The 25,168-nt window shown below is 43.6% G+C and overlaps 1 protein-coding gene across 7 annotated transcripts in view; it reads right to left on the bottom strand.

Moving 5' to 3' along the window:
* The window catches only part of LOC106580457 (autism susceptibility gene 2 protein), a 429,740-nt gene that overhangs the window by 121,781 nt on the left and 282,791 nt on the right, over positions 1 to 25,168 (bottom strand). For 6 of the 7 annotated variants that reach the window (XM_045703232.2, XM_082966367.1, XM_045703236.2 and 3 more), the window contains one exon: positions 13,624 to 13,653. In XM_045703232.2, coding sequence (XP_045559188.1) covers positions 13,624 to 13,653 — 30 coding nt within the window. Of the gene's footprint in view, positions 1 to 13,623; positions 13,654 to 22,997; positions 23,015 to 25,168 lie in introns of those variants that run through there. The other variant, XM_082966370.1, reaches the window with a different exon arrangement.

Raw genomic sequence — 25,168 nt, 5'->3', positions numbered from 1 at the left:
CATGTTTTGGAGGGAGGCCACGTAGAACAGCTTGGCTAGCTGAGTAACTTCACAGTGGGATGCCTAATAAGCCCCACGCAATTTTTCACCCCATATTTTATCAATAAAAAAGCAGTTAAAAGCCCAACCACAGCCGCTGCACTGCCTGCCATCTGGAGCACTCTTTCATTTTATAATCCAACTGTCATTAAAATGCTTCTTGGCAGTTTACAGCTCGTTTTCTCTGTACAGATGTGGAACGAATCTTCAGACACTCCTCTGATCAAAGTGCTCTCTCGTTGACAGCAGACAGAAAACTTACCACCCTCAGGCTACCAGAGTCCTATCTGGGGTTACTGCCTCAATGATTTATTTATTTTCACAGTTATTTATTTATCAGCATGCACACTCCCACCAGAGGCCGGGTAAACTCTGAAGCCTGCACTTCCCTCCCCCTCCCCTCACCCTACCCTCTCCACAGTAATAGTGTTCTTTTCCGTGGGTGGGTGAGTCTCTTGTCTTAAAAGCTTTGTGATCTGTGGCTGCTCTCTCTCTAAGACCATGGCTCTGGCCCCACACCCATTTTCAGCTCAACAGTAGTAATTTATGTGTCATTCTCTGGCTTGAGCAAATGGCCTCAGAACAACCATATTTTCTCCCTCCATGCACAATGAGTATTCATAACACTGTCGTTCCAAAACGTCTAAAACGCTACTGCTGAGTTTCATTTGTATGCTACCCTGAGTCTGACTGTCTGCATGCCTTTTTTTATTTTCTTCATCTTATCTATGAGAGGTGCTCTCTGAAGCAAAATGGAGTTATCAAATAATGACGCCCCTGCTCACCTGTCTGGCGGATTTCAATCCAGCCTTTGATTTCAATTATTGATCAAATTTCTGCTTCAGATCTCCAATGGAGCGGAGAGGCAAAACAATCCTGTAAGGTTGGTTGAATATGAACGGAGCATAAGAGCTTTCCTATACAAATCAACCAGGGAATACCAATACAACAGGCTTCTCAACAGGGTGACGTGATCCATTAACATCTAATTCCAACATCTCTGATATGTCGTTTGGCAGCTTTTTTTTCATCAACATACAGCTACCATATTCTTGTTTATATAAATCATATTTTGTAATTTTATCTCCAACCCCTTAGTCTTAGTTGGGAAAGCTGATTCACTAACGTACAGTCATAAAATCAGGGGTTGGAACCGGTTCAGGGAACAGAACCGAAAACCAGAACAACAAAAAATCTCTAGTGTTCCGGAACAGAACCGTTATTTTAAAATCTTGAGAACCAGTTAATACCAATCTTTTTTGTTCCAAAAATATTCTTAACATCGAGTATATAATTCCATAATTCAGAAAAGTTATGATGCTAGTAATAGCCTAAACACATTTTAATTCACAGCATATAATGATGGTGAGTGCTTCAAGCCATGCCCCCTCCTTGTCCAGCCCTTTATCTCGCTCTCTACCCACCCGTGAAATTGCAGTCGCATCTCGCGCCTGCATTTATCTGACCAATTAAACATGTAAACAACTAGCTTACCTGTTCCATAGCAGGCTGCTCTATCTGTGCTAATTATTTGGGTAAATGTAAAACTATGTTGATTATACAGGTATATAAAAATGTACGAAAAGGAACTATATGAACAGTTTGTTTTTTGGGGGTTCAAACCGGTTCAGAACTTTATTATACTGGTCGGGAACACTGGAACAGAACGAAAAAAGTAGAGGTTCTGTTCGGAACGGAATGATTGGAAAATCAGTTTGGTTCCAACCCCTAAATAAAATGACTCACTGTCTGATGAGCTTTACATTAACGGTAACATAATAACATGTTAACTGCTGACCCCGCTGAGAGAGGGGTTATGGGAACTGGTCAAGTCAACCCAGTGGTGCATTTCTTCTGGATCACACCACGCTGAGACATTCATCATGTGCACACGCATGACTTGTAAGCAGCCTAGCAACCCTGTGTGTGTGTGTGTGTGTGTGTGTGTGTGTGTGTGTGTGTGTGTGTGTGTGTGTGTGTGTGTGTGTGTGTGTGTGTGTGTGTGTGTGTGTGTGTGTGTAACCTGGTGATGTGGCAGGAGCGCATGGCGTTAATATTATGACCAGGTGTTGATTGAGTGCCCCTAAAGCCAGTGACGCACGTCACCCCTTGTTTGGCACCCGTCCCGCCGCCCGTCAGAGCATGGGGCATATTCAGGCTGGCAGAGCCATGTGTTAGATCTTCTCAGCGCCTCCCTCGCTGTCTCGGCTAGCCGGGCCGCCACTCAACCATCCCCTCCGGCAACACCACGGGTCCCCGGGCCGGAGCAGGTTTAGTGCTAATGAAGTCAAATGAATTATAATGGAGGCCTGTATAGGCTGTGTCTGTGGTGCCAGCAGGGTAGCTGTTTTAATGCCAGCTAGGCCAGTCATCTGCTGTAGAAGGGTTAGCTAGCCTAGCGCTCTGTTGTTTGTCAGAACCAGAGACGGACATGCAAATCAGGTTAGATTACACCAATGAATCCATTGTGGGTTACTACTTACTGGAGGAGTGATAAAAGTACAGTAGCATGGAGGGATGGATGGGGGAGAGAAACGTTCTCGCCTAAAAGTTAGCGGAGAGGCCAGGTGAACCACATCATTAAAGGAGGCCCCTTGAAAAAGGGAAAGAGCTGGCAAATGAACATGAGTGGCAGGCATCGTTAGTAACTGCTTCCCTCTGCGCCTCTAAATCCCCTATAAAGTTTTATGTAGGCCTCTTTGATACAATAATGATTTTTTCTTGTAATCTTTTAAGCCCTGCACCTTTTCCCCCTGTCTGCTGCAGATCAAAGGCAGCTGGTTTTGCGCAAAAGGTACTCAGTTACTGGGTATCTGCCTTAATTGAAGGCAGCTGGCCCTGTGTGTTTTGGTCCTGATCTTGGCGCTGCTCTCCAGGGTCTCTACTCTACTCCCTCTCTGCCCGCCAGCTCCCCAGATCACACACACACATACACCCACGGAAAGTTCCCATAGAAAGCCAAAGTGACTTGGGGGGAGAGCAGGCTTGAGGTTTTGGCATTCACCACCCTCCACAGGCATCTGGGTATTTAGATTCAGTCAGAGACGTTCAAGTGGTTGGTGGAGCGAGAGAGAGACAGAAAGAGAGAGATAGAGACCACCACTGGACAGCCTGCTCTCCTCTCCTCGCCTCCTGGTTGATTGTCATCATTCTCATTTGGGGAGTCTGGTGAGTCCGATCCTCCTCACAGGGTCACAGAGTCTAACAGAAGTTAGGGAAACCAAGTGTCATTAGAGAAACCAGTGAGTAAACAGAGACAAAATATAGAACTAAAACATTATTTTCCCTATCAAACGTAAGCAAAAAACATGAGGCTTAATCTGCTGCTTGGCTGACTGGTTTCTTTGTCTGTTAAGGGATTTCATGCTCTCCCAACACTCCTTTGTGAGCACCACGGGTCGGGTTGGGCTGGTTTCCATTCATTGATGTGTTCCAGGACAAAAAGGACAATTTCTTCAGGGAAACATTATCCACGATGGCACAGATTACTAATAACCATGGAAAATTCTATATTTGTGTATAATATAGAATATTGTGTATGTGAATAAAATGGCGCCGACAGATAGGGCTGCCTCGCTTCTAGTCCTTAGGAAACTTTGCAGTATTTCGTTTTTTTATATATTATTTCTTACATTGTTAGCCCAGAAAATCTTAAGTGTTATTGCATACAGCTGGATTCTTATTCCATTCCTAACTTAGATTTGTGTGTATTAGGTATTTGTTGTGGAATTGTTAGATATTACTTGTTAGATATTGCTGCACTGTCGGAACTAGAAGCACAAGCATTTCGCTACATTCTCAATAACATCTGCTAACCATGTGTATGTGACCAATAAAATTCAATTTAATTTGATTTGTATGCCATTTGCAGGAAAGGAAAAATAAGTCCTGTTGCAATAGGGAAGTTTCTCTGGACAAGCCAACGTCTGGGACATAGCTCAGTCAAAGAGCTCTGAGCTCCTTACAACACAAGGTCTGCCTTCAATGTTCTAGCCAAAAGAAATGTGAAAGTAATTAGTGTCCACTGCTGTTTATTGAATAAAAAGGCACTTAGGGTGGAATTCCGACCCAAGTTAGGCATGCGTAAATGGAACGTAATTCCCTTTTTATGCAAAGAAATGAAGGTGTGGCGGAGGTGTGTCTACAGATATGCCGTATTCTGACCTTGACTTAATTCCCTCAGAATTCCACGACCTTTACGCGCGATGAAACAATGAACAACGTCGAGCAATCTGTCGTTTCCAAGTGGAATAACATCGACTTTCTTTTAACCTATAGAAATAACACCATTATCGGCCTCCTGAGTAGTGCAGCGGTCTAAGGCACTGCATCGCAGTGCTAGAGGCATCACTACAGACCTGGATTCGATCCCAGGCTGTGTCACAGCCCGCCATGACTGGGAGACCCATGAGGTGGCGCACAATCGTCCGGGTTAGGGGAGGGTTTGGCCGGCCGGGATTTTCTTGTCCCTTTGCGCTCCAGCAACTCCTTGTGGTGGGCAAGCTGACTTCGGTTGCCAGATGGACAATGTTTCCTCCGGCACTTTGGTGTGGCTGGCTTCTGGGTTAAGTGAGCAGTGTGTCAGGAAGCAGTGCAGCTTGGCAAGGTCATGTTTCGGAGGACACATGGCTCTCGACCTTCACCTCTCCTGATTCCGTAGGGGAGTTGCAGCAATGGGACAAGACTGTAACTACCAATTGGGGAGAAAAAGGGGAAGAAAAAAATATACAAAAAATAACACCATTCTCCATGCACTGTAATTTACAACTTGATAAGAGCTATTGATAAGAGCTAGGTAAATGAGTAAGCCGTTTGAATAAGGGGATTGTAAAGATAAGTGAAAATTGTTTTAGATCTATTTTGCCTTATGATCTCTGGAGACAAATGTGAAACTAGTCATCATATGGCAGCAAATTGAAGCATATCAACATATCACCTTTTCCACAGTGAATTTTATGAAATGTTGGCCTTATAACTTTGGAGACCCAAGCTATAGGCTTCTGTAGCCATGCGCAAATGACAGTATAGCACCAAACCTACCAAGTTGATTTGTGATTTCTAGACTTTTCACTCTATTTTTTACAATTTGTATCATGTTAAATATTAGCCATTATTGGTAGCCACCGTCAGTTATACCCACATACGTTTTGTACTGTCATTGAATTTGGTGTTCGTTTCCTTTCATTTTGCATCATTCCATTCCATTATTGGTTTACCTTTCTTTCCTCTGTCACATTAGTGTGGTTGTTCCTGAAGATCGCTAGCAATAGAATATTAGGCTAAGGTATTACAAGTTATACAATAATTTGGAACATGTAACCTATTTGCATCGTTATGGAACACAGACCATACTTAACAGTTTAGACCTGGAGCCTGTCAACACACTTCCATGATTACTGAGGATTATTGGGGTAGATTTATAAGACTACTGGTCAACCCCTATTGTACACCTTTCTCACCTTTAAACAATTGATTATGACAACTTTTAGGATGAATCAAACCACAATTCTTTATTCACCAATATATTTAGTGCGTAAAGAAAATCTGTTGGCCAGCAAGTGGGAGGGTTTTCAGCGGTTTAATTCAAATGTATTGAACGAGCGCAAGGGAACCAAACCTGCAAAGCCCATTGCGCACCTATATAAGGTAAGTCTGAATACCAACTACTAGAAGTGTGTAGGAAAAGCGTACATTTCCTATGTATAAGCAGGACCAGAAACACTCAAATCTAACACACAAAACATTTTTTTTTCTCTCCCAAGAACATCTGCTACCAATATGGACAAAATGTGTATTTTATTACTGATGTGGAAAATGTTTTATAGTACTTGGCTTGTTATTCAAACACAGGCCTTTAAGAAAACAATGGATGGGCTGCCTTGATGGCTGCTTGGACTGGATAATGGAAGTCAGTTTTGCAGTATGTGTGAGGTTACCTGCGTTTCAAACACATCTCCGTCAACACATTACAAAATGAGAATATATATTTTTTTATTAAATAAAACCTGCACAGCTATGCTGTTTGGTTTTAGAGGTGAACCAGCTGTATCACTAGGAGATGGAACAGAGAGGATGTATTTTTATCGACAATTCCACTTACAATTCTATTAGAGTACAGGGCATTGGTTCTGAGATAGGAAATTGGTATTTGAAGAACCCCATCCAAAAGTGGAGCAGGTGAGGGTGGTGAACATGAGATCAAGTACGCAGCAAAACTTGAAGTTCGTCCAGGCAAGAACAATTTCCCCAATGACTATGATCGTAAGCTGTCTCTACTGCACCAGAGCATGGACACGCTGTTCTGATAAGGTTAGAAGTAGGGCCTACTCTGTGGTTGGAAAAGTGGAGAAAGTGGAGTTGTTTTATCAATCACAGTTTTCTGTTTACATGAATTATGTTCATGTCAAAGTAACCTTTAGAAAGGAATCCAGTGTAGCTTATTCAGCCAATGGAATGGGTGCCATAGCATGGTTAGTGATGTCATTGCTATGTTACTGTCACTGCTTTTACTTTGATACGTATTGCTAATGAAGGCTTTGCTGATGTCAGTTGGCTGTGTCGGTACACCTGGCCTTGCAGGGGTCTGAAGCAACCCTCTGTCATCACCCACCTTCTCAAGATACCACAGGGTTGTATATACTCAATTTGCGCGCCATCTACACCCCACCCCTACTCGTCAAATTATATCCTGTCTGAAATTATATCCTGTCTGAAAGTGTTCATACAGAAAATGTCAGACAATTAGCCAAATCGTCCTGGAAAGGTCTAAGCAGGTACACTTCAGTATTATGCAGAGCACTTACTCTTAAAACGATACAATTCATCTCTAAATGAGCCACTTAGGAGACCGACTTATATTCAAATTCAGTCAGAAAGAAGAATGAACTGTGCTCTAAAATCACCACATAGTTGATGCACTAAATGTACAACAGATGTATTTCTTGACAACCAGAAAAAACACACAGGCTTAATCTGGAGAAACTAGAGAAGAGAGAACATTGCAAACAGCCCAATATAAATGAAACAGAAGAGTGTTTCCAGACCAGTGTAATTGCTACAGGAGTAACATCATGACGCCAGCTGATGAAAACACAGCCTTTTCCAGCGGCAGACATGGCTCATCACAGAGGAAGAGACAAAGGCAGAGAGGAGAGACGAAAAATGACATCTCCAAATTAAAGCCTATGTTGCTGGTGTCAGTTCTAATTTGGAGCTGCCTGTGGGGACTGGAATTAAACCAGTCAGCTCTGGTCTGATCTCATTCGTCCTCCATTTTGAATCTGCTCAGAAGAATCCCGAGCTGGAGGGAATATTGCTGGCAAATTGGTTTTAAATTAAAGGTGGCAAGGCATTCTGCTTCCTCAGCTCTTTCCCAGGTGCACTTAATCTAATTTCATTAAGGAGATGAGGACGGATGATCACTTGTGTTGAAACATTAAGTCAGTTCATTTTGCCCCCGTAAAAAAACTATTAGGGCTGTCAGCACCCTGGTGGGTTGGCTGTTTGTTATTGAATATGAGGAGTCTGGGAGAGAACCTGGGCCTCACAGGGATCGTGGGATGGAAGGGGGCATGGATGAGGAATGGGCCAGAGGCAGATACATTTTATACTATTTTTTCTTTCCTGTTACACGAGAGAAAGAGAGGGGAGAAGGAGAGGGGAGAAAGCAACACAGAGTCAGGATAGGAGAGAGAGAGAGAGAGAGAGAGAGAGAGAGAGAGAGAGAGAGAGAGAGAGAGAGAGATTGACAATAATATGACAAAATTCCCTGAGAGAGGGAAAAGAGATAATAAAACTGAAAGAGAGAGAGAGAGAGCAAGAGAGAGGAATAGAGAGAGTAAGAGAGAAGAAGGGGGTGAACTGTGGGTGATGTAACACTGTGTTCTATATTTCCATGGACACGGCGCTCCGTATGTAGGTGCACGTTACCTTTAGCAGACACGCTCGTCAGATACATCACCTAAGAGGATACTACCTGACGAATCATTACTGATAAGCTCTCAGAAACGCTCCGTCTTTGTGATACACCATTCATTCCCCATGCCGGGAGATAAGGGAGGGAGGAATTAATGTGTCAATCAAGTCAGAGCTTTGCTGTCCTGTCAAGCAAGTATTGAAACCATTAAAGAGCTGTAGCAGAGATATGGTAATGGTCCCCTGGGAGGGAGGAGGGAGGGAGAGGGAGACAGATACAGTTACTGCTGAATGAATGCCTGCCTGCCTGCCAAATAGAACCAAATGGAATTAGATGATCTGTGTGTCCACACTGGGCGAACGAGCATGAGACCATAGCTGCCATGACAGGGCAAGCCAGCCACTGTGTTAGCTAAGACTGGTAAAGAGAAGTAGCAAATTAGAGGCTAATGCTAGCATTCCAGACATGGAGAGGAGAGACAGAAAGCCATGGTTGTATTTGCAGAAGCTAAAGAACACAAAGGAAATTGGAGGAGCAGCAGCGCAGACAGGCGAGCTCAGCAGAATAGCGATAGGATGACACTTAGGGCAGTTCTTGAAAATGGAGAGGAGGACAAATTCCCTATTTTTATCTTCCTCTTGAATGAAAGAAAATGACCATCTTCACTTCAAGTAGCTTAAACGCACACGTCAAAAGTTGTACATTTTGGCTCTTTGACAAACTGTGGGTGGAGCAGGGAAGGTAGAAAAAGGGGTGTGGGAAGGTAACCATTCACCCCTCACAGGTCCTTCCAGTTTTCACAACAAGATATGCTAGTGCTCAAGTAATAGTCTGTTAAAGATACGGTATAAACAATGCTAATACCAGTTTGATTGAATCATACCACACAATGTCCAAATAGATACATGGAATTTAAATGTATATGAAACATGTATGGTGTTATAAAATGGGTTACTAGAACAGGAATTTCATAATGTAGTCTTATTTTAGTTGGAAAAGCTGTCCTGTGGTGTTGGATATGCAATAACTTAAGATGGCAACATATGCTGAATTTTAAAGTTCATTTTTAAAAACCCTCAACATCATAAATTCGGTAGAATTGGCCCTTCTGTTTCAGTTTAGTCACTGAATCATTGCCTTTATAGAAAACATCAGTGACATTGAGGAACAGATTTTAGTGTGAAACAGGCTAATGGGTAACATGCTTTGTATGAACTGCTTGGCTTTCATAAATAATGTTTAATCATTAGAGTCACAGAGACTCATTTGACCATGATATAATGTAATGGGCCACTCATTTCCTCTAAGAAGCCTGTGACAGTACAGCAGGGTTTGTTTACACACAGGCCCCTCTGTTGTGGTGTTCTTGGGGTTATTCAGGTTCAAGGCTACTATTTCTGACTTTGAATACTTCTCATTGTCAAACATCATGTTCAGATAATGGAGGAAAATCACACGTCTTTAAATGGCAGCTAGGCTCCGTGGAGGAAATACTAGCCATAGGAAAACAATCTGAGTGGGACTGGGATTGCATGTATTTCTGGGGCAGGCAAAGCCAGGCAGGTGAATCTACATAAACATCCCTACTGACAACATAGGACTCAAGTAGAGATGATCTAGCAATCTCAAGAAAACACACACTGAATACATTTGGAATACATCTGCAGTCTTATCTGCTGTGTGTTGGAATATGATGCTTTTACGAAGTGTCCATATCTAGCCAGGCTGGCCTGTGGTAACATACATCATCCTGGCTACCAGACAGTTGTATTCAAATACAGTAAGTGTAACTGATTGCACACAACGGACACACCTGCAAGCAATATTCTAATTGATGTAATCTGTTCAATCCTGACAATGCGGGCATTCAGGTGGCTGCTGGTCTGAAGTGAAAGAAAACAGCCATTGTTTTGCTGCGAGCCAGAGGAGCCAGAGGAGTTGGCAGCACCTGTTACAGTTAACATGAGGCAAATTAAACAGCACAGGTATTCTAAGTTTGGCCAATTACAAATGACAGTGTTTGTTTTCCCCTCATGAAAACCAATTTTACACTGGTGATTTTACTCGACTGATTGCTTGTCAAATTCTTTTCCACATCTCTCTGACTCCCATCATGCAATTTTCTCTGGATGATTTAGCCACTCTGTCTTCCTGATGAAGGTAATAGTCCTCTCCATTTCCTTGATCTATAAGTGGTCAGTTTACTACGGCTGAGGAGCCTTACCCAAACACAGACTTTCTTTTTTAGCTCATGTAATGAACATGAAAGACATGGTGCCCTTTCAGAGAGTAGTACTTTAGGAATTCACAACGGCCTCATCGTGATGGGCGTCAGCTCTGTCTGTTTTCTATGGACGGTGGCACATTTTTCACAAGCCCCATGGACAGACGGCCTGGTAAAAGTTAACCACCACCAGTCAAACCCAAGACTGCTGCACTTATATGAACCAACCACACCCCATTCCCTATGCTTTCACTAAATACCAAAAAAACGATTCTGATGGATTAGCCTTGAGAGAGAGAGAGAGAGAGAGAGAGAGAGAGAGAGAGAGAGAGACTTGCTTTGGCAATGTTAACATATGTTTCCCATGTCAATAAAGCTCCTTGAATTGAACTGAGAGAGAGAGAAACACACCCACATGTTGTGAACAACACATACGTAGTTAATGCAATCCACCGGCATAAACCATATGACATTCCTATTTCCCATGCAGCAAATTAGCAATGAACGTTCCATGTGGCAGGTGCAGGGGTAGGAGGTGGGCTATGGACATAGAACAGCAGGGAGGGATGGTGGGCGGGTTTACCTGAGGATACGGAGTTGGGATATTCTGTCTGTTGGGTAGTTCCTCCCCTTCCCCCTTCTCTCCCTCCTCCCCCATAGTGATGCCAGGGAGCTGTATGGAAACTGACAGGTCCTGAAAACCCCCCTTCCTGTCATGTCAAACTGACGGGCGAGAGAGAGGCTCCCCTTCTCTTCCCTGACTCACTCACTCACTCACTCACTCACTCACTCACTCACTCACTCACTCACTCACTCACTCACTCACTCACTCACTCACTCACTCACTCACTCACTCACTCACTCACTCACTCACTCACTCACTCACTCACTCACTCACTCACTCACTCACTCACTCACTCACTTTTTGTTTCAATGAAGAGATAAAAGCCTATTTACTTGCCAAAGCTACAGTTAATGCAAATGATGCTTCTGCTATCAATGTATTATTTATAGGGTGAGCAGAGCCGCAGACATTTCCACAGAACTGGGAGCTAAGCTTACAGGAGATTAGACATGCTATCTCATTCATTTACCAGGGGGTAATTGCTAAACTGCGGGGGAATTAAGATGTGTGAGGCTCCCATTGGTGGTTCATGGTGGATTGGCTGGTGGTGCTGATGCTGGTAGCAGCCATAGATGAAGGAGCCAGCCACCCCATAAGACTTAGATAAACAAGTGTTCAGTTGTGAAATTGGTATTACTACAAATACTCTATAGACACTCACCAACAGCTGTCAAACAGACTGACAGATGATTTATAACTGATGGCAACTTAGAAATCTGCCATTTAACAACATAAAGACTGTGATACAAGTTGCAATGCTATCACTAGGATATTAGGGACAGCAGTAGTGTATTTTCATGCATGAAATTAATTTGAATATGATGTTCAAACCTACATAAAAGTGTGATATACAGTGCATTGGGAAAGTATTCAGACCCCTTGAATTTTCACAGCATTATTCCAAAATAGATTAAATAAATAAAAATCCTCATCAATCTACACACGATACCCCATAATCACAAATTGAAAAGTTCTTTTTATTTTTTTTGCACATGTATTAAATGTAAAAACAGGAATACCTTATTTACATAAGTATTCAGACTCTTTGCTCAGGACCTTAGACTCGAAATTGAGCTCAGGTGCATCCTGTTTCCATTGATTATCCTTGAGATGTTTCTACAACTTGACTGGAGTCCACCTGTGGTAAATTCAATTGATTGGACATGATTTGGAAAGGCACATACCTGTCTATATAAGGTCCCACAGTTAACAGTGCATGTCAGGGCAAAAACTAAGCCATGAGGTCGAAGGAATTTCCCGTGGAATTCCGAGACAGGATTGTGTCGAGACACAGATCTGGGGAAGTGTACTAAAACATTCCTGCAGCATTGAAGGTCCCCAAGAACACAGTGGCCTCCATCATTCTTAAATGGAAGAAGTTTAGAACCACCAAGACTCTTCCTAGAGCTGGCCTACAGGCCAAACTGAGCATCCCCCTTAGAGAAGGGCCTTGGTCAGGGAGGTGACCAAGAACCCGATGGTCACTCTGACAGAGCTCCAGAGTTCCTCTGTGGAGATGGGAGAACCTTCCAGAAGGACAACCATCTCTGCAGTACTCCCCCAATCAGGCCTTTATGGTAGAGTGGCCAGACGGAAGCCACTCCTCAGTAAAAGGCTCATGACAGCCCGCTTGGAGTTTACCAAAAGACACCTAAAGGACTTTCAGACCATGAAAAACAAGATTCTCTGGTCTGATGAAACCAAGATTGAACTCTTTGGCCTGAATGCTAAGCGTCAGGTCTGGAGGAAACCTGGCACCATCCCTACTGGGGAAGCATGGTGGTGGCAGCATCATGCTGTGGGGATGTTTTTCAGAGGCAGGACTGGGAGATTACTCAGGATCGAGGGAAAGATGAACGGAGCAAAGTACAGAGAGATCCTTGATGAAAACCTGCTCCAGAGCGCTCAGGATCTCAGACTGAGTCGAAGGTTCACCTTCCAACAGGTACAATGACCCTAAGCACACAGCTAAGACAACACAGGAGTGGCTTCGGGACAAGTCTCTGAATGTTCTTGTGGTCCAGCCAGAGCCAGGACTTGAACCCGATTGAAAATCTCTGGAGAGACCTGAAAATATCTGTGCAGCGATGCTTCCCATCCAACCTGACAGAGCTTGAGAGGATCTGCAGAGAAGAATGGGAGAAACTCCCCAAATACAGGTGTGCCAAGCTTGTAACGTCATACCCTAGAGGACTCTTGGCTGTAATCACTGCCAAAGGTGCTTCAACAAAGTACTGAGTAAAGACTGAATACTTGAAATGTGATATTTCCGTATTTTTGCAAAAATGTTCAAAACAATGTTTTTGCTGTGTTATTATGGGGTATTGTGTGTAGATTGATGAGAAAAAAATATCTAATCCATTCTAGAATATGGCTGTAACGTAAAACAAAATGTGAACAAAGTCAAGGGGTCTGAATACTTTCCGAATGCACTGTATGCGATGTATGATCTATATTCTAAAAGCAGGTTCTTCTCTGCATCACATTGTTGTACTGTATGTGAATGTGATATATGTTGTGTACAGGCTGAGGGAGTCATTAACAGGTTTAAGGAGTTGAAGACGCAACATTCTCTTACACCTGTAAAAGCAGTGTTATCATTTGCATTGTGAAAAACTAACAGTGCAAATATATACCTTACTGAGCTGTGTTCCTTGTCAGTTTCTTTCTTACTCATCCTCATCTAGTAGTCTGTTATTCTTCTCCTCTCTTTAACCGAAGGCTGTTTCTTCTTCTTCAGTCAGGAACCCAACATTTGTTATTCACAACTCCTCACGTACACTTCATGTGGTGGGGAAAATAAACAGAAAAAAGTCTTACCTTGTCATCAACGTCACTCTCGCTGTCACACTACAAGGGAAGAGAAAGGGAAACATAAGGAATTATTCATTTTATCCCCCTTTCCCCAACTACCACCACCAACAAACTCATAATCAGTGCATATGTTATTTTTATGTGACTTCTTGTTCAGTGACAGCTTTCAACACAAACAAGGGAAGATGAAGGGAGCGAAAGTGTGGCGTTTGAGAGAGTTTTCAAGGTTTAAAAGCAGTACACAATACAATAACGCTACTCTGGAGTTTTCTGTGCAAATACAATGGTTTACAAAAGGTTGAAAAACAAACAGAAGAATAATGAGCTGTGTTGTAGAGTGAAGGTTGTTCATTCAACAGAAACTTGTCCATTATTATTTTGATTAGGATGTGAATGTATCATTTGCGCTTTCCACACATCATTAGATCATAATGTCCTATAAACAACATTTTTCATTGGTATGTTAACATTAATGCATTTCAAGTCTAGTTGTGAAAAGGATTACAAGTTTTAAAATGCAAATGTGCAATTATGGTATAGTATACTGCATATGGCTTATACAGATGTAGTATATATGTAGTATACTGTATATAGAATATACTGATGTAGCCTACAGGTATGGATCTTAATTAGATCAGTATTGTTACAGCAAAATAATCCTGCAGCAACAGGATTTGAACGTTTAGTCCATAATGTTGTTTGATCGGTGGTTAAGCTATTAGCTGGCCAAAATTAGGCTACATGAAAAGTGCAATATTGTTAATATAACCATGTGTTAGTACGGGTTTTCAGTGAATTTATGTAAATTATGAAGCTCATCTGCATTTCCTAATGTGCAGGAAAATTCTCATCACCAAAAGTGATCAAACTAAGATCATAATTCTGTAGAATGCCACAACCTCTATAGCCACCTGTGTCCTGCATGACTAGCATTCCTTTACAAGGCACACAAGCTCTTCTCTCATTTATTCTCTACTTCCGTTTCTCACGTTCATTAGGTGTTTAAAGTGAATAAATGTTCCTCCAGGCCGCCCCTCTCACACTACAATGGGAAGTGAAGTTGTGGAAATAGGAGTGGACCGGTTGGTGAGACGTCCTGGACCTCACAGTGGGGGAGCCAGATAGAAAAGAAAAAAAGCTATTCACGCAAAGAGCCATAGAGAAGAGAAGGCCCCCTGAAAAACACTGCCTGCCTGGCTTCAATCTGTCAATTAAGTTTCTGTGGCAACATATTTAAGTGCCCCTCTTTATTTGGTTTAACTGCTTTTCAGAGCTCCGGCACAAAGGGAGACGTTGGGTCAAAGGAGACACAGCGGTCCATTGTGTTGTAGCATGGTGGGTCTAAATGTAGAATTAAGTAACGCGGAGCAATCAGCACTACAGTCCAGACCTGGATTCAAATACTATTCAAAATCTATCAAAAACGGTTAGCGTTTGCTTTAGCCTGCCTGGAGGGCTAGATTCGTGCGTTTGCACTTTTGTGACGGCTCTACTGGTTCTATTGCCCGTGGCAAACTCAATCAAGCCCAGCTTAATTTTTTGACATCATTTCAAATAGTATTTGAACCCAGGTATGCTACCGCCCAGAGGCCAAGATCTCTCCAGAGAGCTACACTCCTGGCCTTAAATCATCTCATTCAGAAGACTTCTCCTGACTGGGGACAGAGGTAAGTCAAGAGATTCTGTGGCTCAACATGACATGAGTGACTGTGTGTGTGTGTGTGTGTGGTTGTTATATCTGTCTATATAACATCTTAAGACCATGGTGAAGCCCTAAACTCCCATATTGAACCATTCTTACAGGAGAAGGGGAGCTGAGACATTTAAACTGGAGGTCAGGTCGATAAAAAAGAGGGAACATAATTATTAATGCATCGATTTCCTTTCTAGAACTAATCAAAGTCATTGATGCTATTCAGAGGCAGTGAGTGAAAGAGAGAGAGTGAGAGAAAGAGAAACAGAAAGAGCGATTCAGAGAGAGAAACGGAAACAGAGAGAAAGAAACAAACAGAAAGAGAGATTAAGAGAGAGAAAGAGAGATTCAGAGAGAGAAACAGAAAGAGCGATTCTGAGAGAAACAGAAAGAGAGGGAAAGATAGGATCATTAAAAGGCCTTGACATTAGAATGTCTTTTTACAACACAAAGCCTACGCAAATGTTCCATTGTGTACAATCAATTATGTGTGTATGTGTGTGTGCACGTGTCTATGTATGTACGCGTGCATGTGTGTGAGAGTGAGTTCAGTATTAGAGAAAAAAAACATCCTGTTTGCTGCCTGTCCCTTAATTCTCCGGGGAATGTTTACAAACCATAATTCCAGGGCTTTACTTGTGAAAATACATTCATTAAAGGTACAGGGCATTACAGAACTGCAAGTGGCTTAGGCCCCCTGTCAATCACTTTCCCATTTAGCGCCGGGGGTTCTCAGCAAATTGATTGTCACATATTTCTACCTAGATGAGCCTGTTACTGGCTCAACACAACCTGTAATGAAGCAACATTTGTCTTTCTCTTACCACTCAGTCCTTTAAAAAAAAAAAAACACCAGCCTTTCTCCGTGCTTGATTTTCCTGTTGACAACAGGATGTGAAATGTGTTCTTAGTGTGCACCTCAACAGCCGGGCGCCTCACACAGTAATGCTAGTTCCCACTGTTATTGTTGGGGCCGAGCTAAAAACATGCATGGGCAATGGAGATTATCACTGAGGATGAGAATGCGAGTAGAGGATGAGGAGGCCACAGAGGGCTAGATAGTAGGAGAAGGATAAGGAGGAAAATAATAGCAAAATAGCAAAGCAGAGCTCTCATCCCCCCCACAGCCAACCCGTTAAGAAACATCTCCTGCAGCAGAGTGTAAAGGATGGAGTTGCCCTTATGGATAAAAACACATGCATTTCACATGTGAACACGTGAATGGTTCCAAAAACACGTGATCTAATGTGAAGTTAATGTGATAACATGTGACAATGTTTAAAGCAACATGTGGTAACATGAAAATGCACATGAAAACATGTGAACTGTCCCAAAAACAATTGTTTTCACATGATTTCGCATGTGAGAGTTCATGTGAAATCATGTGATTTTTCTGGAAAGGTGTTCTCAGAGGCAAGTGAAAAGTGAGAACAAACACTAAAAACATAGAGGAGATGGAGGGGGTCTGTCAGGGAGGTGTTTGGCTAGCATGGCTCCAGGCTATTACTACATAGCATTATAGGCCTTTGCTGAGTCTACACTGAGTGTACAAAACATTAATAACACCTGCCTTTTCCATAACATAGACTGACCAGGTGAATCCAGGCAAAAGCTGTGATCCCTTATTGATGTAACTTGTTAAATCCACTTCAATCAGTGTAGATGAAGGGGAGGAGACGGGTTGAAGAAGGATTGTTAAGCCTTGAGACACATGGTTTGTGTATGTGTGCCATTCAGAGGGTGAAGTGTCTTTAAACGGGGTGTGGTAGTAGGTGCCAGGGGCACCGGTTTGTGTCAAGAACTGCAACACTGCTGGGTTTTTCACGCTCAACAGTTTCCAGTGTGTATCAAGAATGGTCCACCACCCAAAGGATTTCCAGCCAACTTGACACAACTGTGGGACAAGAGACACCTGTCTGATTCCCGCCTGTCTGAGTGGGCTAATCCATTGTGAAGGCTGCGGGGATGGCACACAAGCAACACCAGTAGTACCTTTACTATTAATTATCATCATTTGTCATCTACAATGTTTGTTTGGTTACGGTCATTTCTGTTAATGCATTCAATATACACTGCTCAAAAAAGTAAAGAGAACACTTAAACAACACAATGTAACTCCAAGTCAATCACACTTCTGTGAAATCAAACTGTCCACTTAGGAAGCAACACTGATTGACAATAAATGTCACATGCTGTTGTGCAAATGGAATAGACAACAGGTGGAAATTATAGGCAATTAGCAAGACACCCCCAATAAAGGAGTGGTTCTGCAGGTGGGGACCACAGACCACTTCTCAGTTCCTATGCTTCCTGGCTGATGTTTTGGTCACTTTTGAATGCTGGCGGTGCTTTCACTCTAGTGGTAGCATGAGACGGAGTCTACAACCCACACAAGTGGCTCAGGTAGTGCAGCTCATCCAGGATGGCACATCAATGCGAGCTGTGGCAAGAAGGTTTGCTGTGTCTGTCAGCGTAGTGTCCAGAGCATGGAGGCGCTACCAGGAGACAGGCCAGTACATCAGGAGATGTGGAGGAGGCCGTAGGAGGGCAACAACCCAGCAGTAGGACCGCTACCTCCGCCTTTGTGCAAGGAGGAGCAGGAGAAGCACTGCCAGAGCCCTGCAAAATGACCTCCAGCAGGCCACAAATGTGCATGTGTCTGCTCAAACGGTCAGAAACAGACTCCATGAGGGTGGTATGAGGGCCCGACGTCCACAGGTGGGGGTTGTGCTTACAGCCCAACACCGTGCAGGACGTTTGGCATTTGCCAGAGAACACCAAGATTGGCAAATTCGCCACTGGTGCCCTGTGCTCTTCACAGATGAAAGCAGGTTCACACTGAGCACGTGACAGACGTGACAGAGTCTGGAGACGCCGTGGAGAACGTTCTGCTGCCTGCAACATCCTCCAGCATGACCGGTTTGGCGGTGGGTCAGTCATGGTGTGGGGTGGCATTTCTTTGGGGGGACGCACAGCCCTCCATGTGCTCGCCAGAGGTAGCCTGACTGCCATTAGGTACCGAGATGAGATCCTCAGACCCCTTGTGAGACCATATGCTGGTGCGGTTGGCCCTGGGTTCCTCCTAATGCAAGACAATGCTAGACCTCATGTGGCTGGAGTGTGTCAGCAGTTCCTGCAAGAGGAAGGCATTGATGCTATGGACTGGCCCACCCATTCCCCAGACCTGAATCCAATTGAGCACATCTGGGACATCATATCTCGCTCCATCCACCAACGCCACGTTGCACCACAGACTGTCCGGGAGTTGGCGGATGCTTTAGTCCAGGTCTGGGAGGAGATCCCTCAGGAGACCATCCGCCACCTCATCAGGAGCATGCCCAGGCGTTGTAGGGAGTTCATACAGGCACGTGGAGGCCACACACACTTCTGAGCCTCATTTTGACTTGTTTTAAGGACATTACATCAAAGTTGGATCTGCCTGTAGTGTGGTTTTCCACTTTAATTTTGAGTGTGACTCCAAATCCAGACCTCCATGGGTTGATAAATTGGATTTCCATTGATTATTTTTGTGTGATTTTGTTGTCAGCACATTCAACTATGTAAAGAAAAAAGTATTTAATAAGATTATTTCTTTCATTCAGATCTAGGATGTGTTGTTTAAGTGGTCCCTTTATTTTTTTGAGCAGTATATTATTATAACAGTCTTACCATTGTCATTGTAGGAGTCGACACAAAAATCTACGCTACACAAAAAGCGTTGGTTTATTTAATTCCATTCACGAGTTGTCAATTTATTCATTGTCTTTTGTTTGGAGCGCTCCTGTCAATCTTGAGTAAGGACACGCACCTGATTACGCATAGAACTAGGCCTTGACTACCTGGCCTACGCGCAAATGTAGGATAAAAAAATGTGCCCATTTGGGGATCTGATACTATTTCTGAATGTCTTAACTCACTGTGGAGCTTCTCAAAGCAAGTAAACTAAGTCTGTTTTTACATCCATGGAGAATGACAATAGTTCCTCAATGTAGCCTATTTGAAAAATCTTTCCAGCTCTCTCCCTTTTGATAACCACTCAGCATGAAATCGGAAAAAATGTCATGCTCTGATCCTGTGGAAATGTCATGAAAAAGGCCTTCCTGATTACTTCTTATGCCTTTCGCAAATACCCTGCAGCTGTGTCTGTCTGTCTGTCCGTCCGTCCGGAACTCACTGGCCCAGGAAACTCAAGTTAATAGTTGATACAATGTTTCAAGTTCCTTGCAGACAGGCTACTGTATGTATAGTACTACTGTATGTATAGTACTACTGTATGTATAGCCAATGTGATTGATAGGATATTTATTTTTATCAGGATATTTTCTACCTGCGGGCTGCAATGTTGTTATTTGTTAGATGTGTAGGCTATTTTTACATATTGGCAATAGAAGTTACTTTTAGATTTGTATCATTTTCATTTAGATAGAATGTTGATTAATCACATGACATTGATTTTGAGATATGAAGAATTTATTATAAATGAAATAAAACTGTTCCATGAAAATGTGCATATGTAAATCGTAACTGGTGCGCAGATCAGTAGAAATGGTAGAATAACTTGGCACTCCAAATGGAAAAGGTTGCCGACCGCTGGTGTGGCCTATTACCCGGCAACTTCTGGAGCATAATGTCAGAATCTGCGAAGGCCAGCGGGAGGAGGTGGTTCGGGTTGGGAACAGGGTTTTTTTCTGGTTAGGCTATATTGATCTCTGTCTCCCTCCTTAGTAATTTGTGTGTCATACTTTTTCATTGCAGTACTTAAAGCATCAGGCAAAGTACTGTAGCCTACATATTGTTGATTTTATTCAAAAATAGGGTGTGTCTATATATGGAAAAATACAGATTTTAAAGAACAGACGACTCTAGGCCGACCAATGTTTTGTTTTGTCAGGGACAGCCCAAATTGGGCCAATGCCATCCTGTACAATATGGTTGTAAAGTGGCTGGGTAGAGCAGCACTCGCCCATTCCCTCACTGTTGAACTGAGAGAACATCCTCTGTACTGTAGTAGCCAGCTAGGGCCAAGTGAGAAGAGGGAACACATTAGCCAAATGGTGAAAATGCAAAACCACAAACACACCAACAGCATGACGGCAGGCTGGACCAGTCAGAGGGGACATTGTTAAAAGCCGAGAGATATGTTGCTCACAAAGTTCCCTGACAGGAGCAAGGCCCCAGTGGGTTTGTCCTCTCATGGATATTCAAAAACAACCCCCACCCAACAAAAAAAGGAGGGAAGAGAGAGAATACCTGGCTACCGGTTCGGAGGCAGGCAGAGTGAGCAGCAACATCTGCACCTGGCAACCGCATGTAACCAGGGACTAGCTTCACGGGATGGTTCAGTCTCTCTGCCCCCCTACCCCTTCCTCACCCCCAGCCTCCCCATCCCTCTCCTCTGCTCCACACCTCAAACGCATGGTTTTGACATTCACGCAGCTTTCAACACGTTGGGAGCGGGAGATTTATTCAGACAGAGAAACAGCAGTCCAGACTGGTTCTCAGTGCTAGGCTAGCCCCATGACAACCTCATATCTCAGACCTGGAATGAAGCAGCAGGGCTGAGGACGAGACAGGAGACAAGGGTGGAACCAACCGGATGATTCTTCCTGACATTTTTCTGGCAGATTTCGTAATAGACGTGTGTGGGGGGAAGACAATAAGAGTTGCGCATCCCGGAGCACATTAAAAACGACTGCCCAAATTAATCACACAGTTCCACCTGTCACATTCTGAAGAGACTTGCAATGAATTTGCCTTGGAACGAGAGGGAGAAACTTGCCCGGCGACATAAATACTGGCACAGCATCAATGTCTGCTGGGGGCTGTCTGCCTGAATACTGATTCGGGCCACCCTGGCTGTGAGATATCCACAAGGATGCAAAACAAGAACGGAGGCTTGTAGTGCATAAATTTCACTGTCAGCTTTCTCTCCAAAAATGTAACTGTGAGGTTATACAGAAACTATCAATATTTGTGCCTCAGCCAAACAAAAATAGTCTCAGAAGTACTTAACCACCCACAGATTATGATAAGACCTCATATTCACTGTTGAAAAGACAAAAAAGGTGAGACTGTTGAGTAATTTCATGTTGTCTGAGAGAATGGTCTAAATTCTCCTCAGACAGTGTCTTAAATAGCCATCTTGGTTTATTATTGGAGGGCGTGGTGAAAAGCACAGACTCCATACTGTTTGAGATCTCAGAGGCACTCTGTGTTGGCCTAATGGCTCATCCAGATACTTTGGGATCCAATGGTAGCTTTACGCATGAAACAGCCACAATTTCCTCCACCTCAATTTCCCTCCTGTGCCTCCAGAGATGAGGTGTGTGATATTATGTGCGTCCCAAATGTCACTATATTCCCTTAATAGTGCATTACTTTTGACCCTGGTCAAAAGTATTGCACTATAAAGGGAATTGGGTGCCATTTAGGATGCAGATATTGTCCCTGCTGGGGTACCCTGCCTCTGCCACCGCTCCTAGTGCCCCAGGACACCAACCACCAGCCATGTTGTTAGCAGCAGCCCAGGAGGTCTCCAGAGCCCTGGATCTCTCCATGGCATCACAGAGCAACACAGAGCATGTTAAGCACTTCTTCCTACAGGATTCAGACATCTATAATTCATGGAGGTGATGCTTCTTGCATGCCCCTCTCAGTCTCAACATGATGATGAGTCATCATAGAGGCTGGGGGGTCGAAAGGACGCTGAGATTATTCTGATTGCATAACAAACAAGGGGAAAATGCAACAAATAAACCTCTCTTCTGGGCGCACTACGGAAGAGCGCACAATGCCTTGAGTTGCTGTAAACCAAAGCTGGAGCAAACAAAACATTTCGATTTTTCAATAGAAAGGAAGAGAGAGGCCAGTGGTTATGTTTTCCCACTGTAAATAGTCTACCGGCACCACAGGGTTCATGGTCTCTAACACTGGGCTTCTACCCTTTACACAACTCGACTAACATTGTCACCACCGTTCAACCTTCTCAACCTTTGAGAAGAGAAAAAAAAGATATATAAAGTAGTTCCTCTTGACCCTTCCTGGCACCTGCATGTGAGTGCACCACCGGGCACTCTGATTTGATCAAAGGCTCAGATCTATACAGCCATTTGACCCTTGACCTTGCCTGGGGGCTGCATGGGAAGTCAGGTGATTACCAGGGGTCAGACCAAGGGCTGGGGAATAGGGAGGTATTGATCCAGCTGAAGATGGAGGCTCGGAGAGAAAAGCTCTGCGGGCGGAAATGATATCGACCACGAAAAGAAGAGGCCCCGGCTCTGATGTAAAACTATATTTGAGCTGGGGACCTCTGATATGGCTGTACAAGCAGAGAGCTGAGCTGAGAGAGAGAGTAGAGCGTATAGGAGAGAGATAGGGCTCTTTTCTTTACATTAGACTGTCACGCCCTGACCTGAGAGAGACGGTTTATTTCTCTATTTAGTCAGGGTGTGGGGTGGGCATTCTATGTTTTGTATTTCTTTGTTGGGCCGAGTATGGTACCTAATCAGAGGCAGCTGTCTATTGCTGTCTCTGAATAGGAATCATACTTAGGCAGCCTTTCCCCGCCTGTGTTTTGTGGGTAGTTCTTTTCTGTTTTGTATTCGTTACCTGACGGAACTGTTTGGCTTTTCGGTTGGTTTCTTTGTTCTAGTGTTTTCATTGTTAAATAAAGATAATGAACACTTACCACGCTGCACTTTGGTCCCCTCTCTACGACAGCCGTAACATAGACAGACACTGTGGTTCCTTGGGAGGACCTGAGGAGCTGACATACTATAGTGAGCTGGAGCACGGAGCCATGTAAATCATCCAGAGAACAATATAAAGATGAAGGATCTTAATTTGATCACTGTGTTGCAGGAGAACATTCCTGCAATGCAGTACATTTAAAACTTGTAGTGTATTTGAGGTTTAAAAAGGCTTCTGAAGTTCTTAATTTCCACTATTAAATTTCAGACTTGATTTTCCCTCATGGAAAATGTATTAACCCCTACAAAATGTCCATTAATTATAATCCACATTTATAATCCAAATACAGTGCATTCGAGAAGTATTCAGACCCCTTGACTTTTTCCACATTTTGTTACTCAATCTATACACAATACCCAGGCTCTGGCTGGGCCACTCAAGGACATTCAGAGACTTGTCCCAAAGCCACTCCTGCGTAGTCTTGGGTGTGTACTTAGGGTCATTGTCCTGTTGGAAGGTGAACCTTCACCCCAGTTTGAGGTCCTTAACACTCTGGCGCAGGTTTTCATCAAGGATCTCTCTGTACTTTGCTCCGTTCATCTTTCCCTCGATCCTGACTAGTCTCCCAGTCACTGCCGCTGAAAAACATCCCCACAGAATGATGCTGCCACCACCATGCTTCACCAGACGTGATGCTTGGTATTCAGGCCAAAGAGTTCAGATGCTTGGCATTCAGGTCAAAGAGTTCAGACTTCTTCCATTTAAGAATGATGGAGGCCCCTATGTTCTTGGGGACCTTCAATGCTGCAAACATTTTTTGGTACCCTTCCCCAGAATTCATTCAACCTCATGGCTTGGTTTTTGCTCTGACATGCACTGTCAACTGTGGGACCTCCTATAGACAGGTGTGTGCCTCTCCAAATCATGTCCAATCAATTACATTTACCACAGGTGGACTCCAATCAAGTGGTAGAAACATCTCAAGGATGATCAATGGAAACAGGATGCCCCTGAGCTCAATTTTGAGTCTCTTACTTATGTAAATAAGGTATGTCTGTTTTTTTTTTTTTTATACATTTGCAAACATTTCTAAAAACCTGTTATTGCTTTGTCATTATAAGGTATTTATGAGGCAAAAATCGTATTTAATAACTTTTAGAATAAGGCTATAAAGTAACAAAATGTGTAAAAAGTCAAGGGGACTGAATACTTTCCAAATGCACTGTATATAATCCACGCAACTTTACATGATGTTTTTTGTATTTTTTTTCAGTATAATAATTCACATTTCTTGTTGCTGCAGGATTATTTGAATTTGCTGCTGAAATTAAGATCCTACTTCTGTAGGCCCGACCCCGATCCTGCCAGGCAAAGCTAAGCCAAGCACGGCTTTATAAAACCCAGACCACGTGTAAACAGCCTCCATCAGGGACCGCTAGCCCAGCGGTCGAATCCAGAGAGTCCCCCTCTAAATTAAAGGACTGCCCTGTGCCTTCCAACTAGAAATCCCTCAGCCTTTGCTTTCAGTACTCGCTAGGGGAGGGGGGCTGAGGGGGTGTTGGCGGGCTCTCACAATAGTCTGGCTCTGGCAGGGAGAGGAGGGGAGCAGAATCTAATGGGACTGATAGGAGAGAGATGGGGGAGCATTTATTCATGAGGAAAAAACAAGCGGCCAAAAAGCCAGCAGCAAAGGTACTGGGAATACACAGCGGTATTATGCATACGCTACAGCCCTAGGAGAGAGGGAGAGAGGGAGAAAATGGAGGCGGAAGAGAGAATTGGAATAATACAGAGAGAGAGCGAGGCGAGATAGAGAAAGAGAAAAATACTGATTTACGGCATCATTTTAGCAACTCATCTTTCATATGGCCCCCTTGGCTTCCTGTTTTCTCCCCTTTCTCACCCTCCTCTGTTTTGATACAGCTTCTGCCTCCCCACCCCCCTCTGTTTTGATACAGCTTCTGCCTCCCCACCCCACCCCCCTCTGTTTTGATACAGCTTCTGCCCCCCACCCCACCCTCCTCTGTTTTGATACAGCTTCTGCCTCCCCACCCCCCTCTGTTTTGATACAGCTTCTGCCTCCCCACCCCACCCCCCTCTGTTTTGATACAGCTTCTGCCCCCCCACCCCACCCTCCTCTGTTTTGATACAGCTCCTGCCCACCCATCC

Source organism: Salmo salar, chromosome 20 (genome assembly GCF_965601325.2).
Source record: "Salmo salar chromosome 20, fSalSal1, whole genome shotgun sequence".
In the NCBI taxonomy this organism is placed as follows: Eukaryota; Metazoa; Chordata; class Actinopteri; order Salmoniformes; family Salmonidae; genus Salmo; species Salmo salar.
Note: the sequence above shows the minus strand (reverse complement) of the source record. Positions and strands in the feature narration are given on the sequence as shown.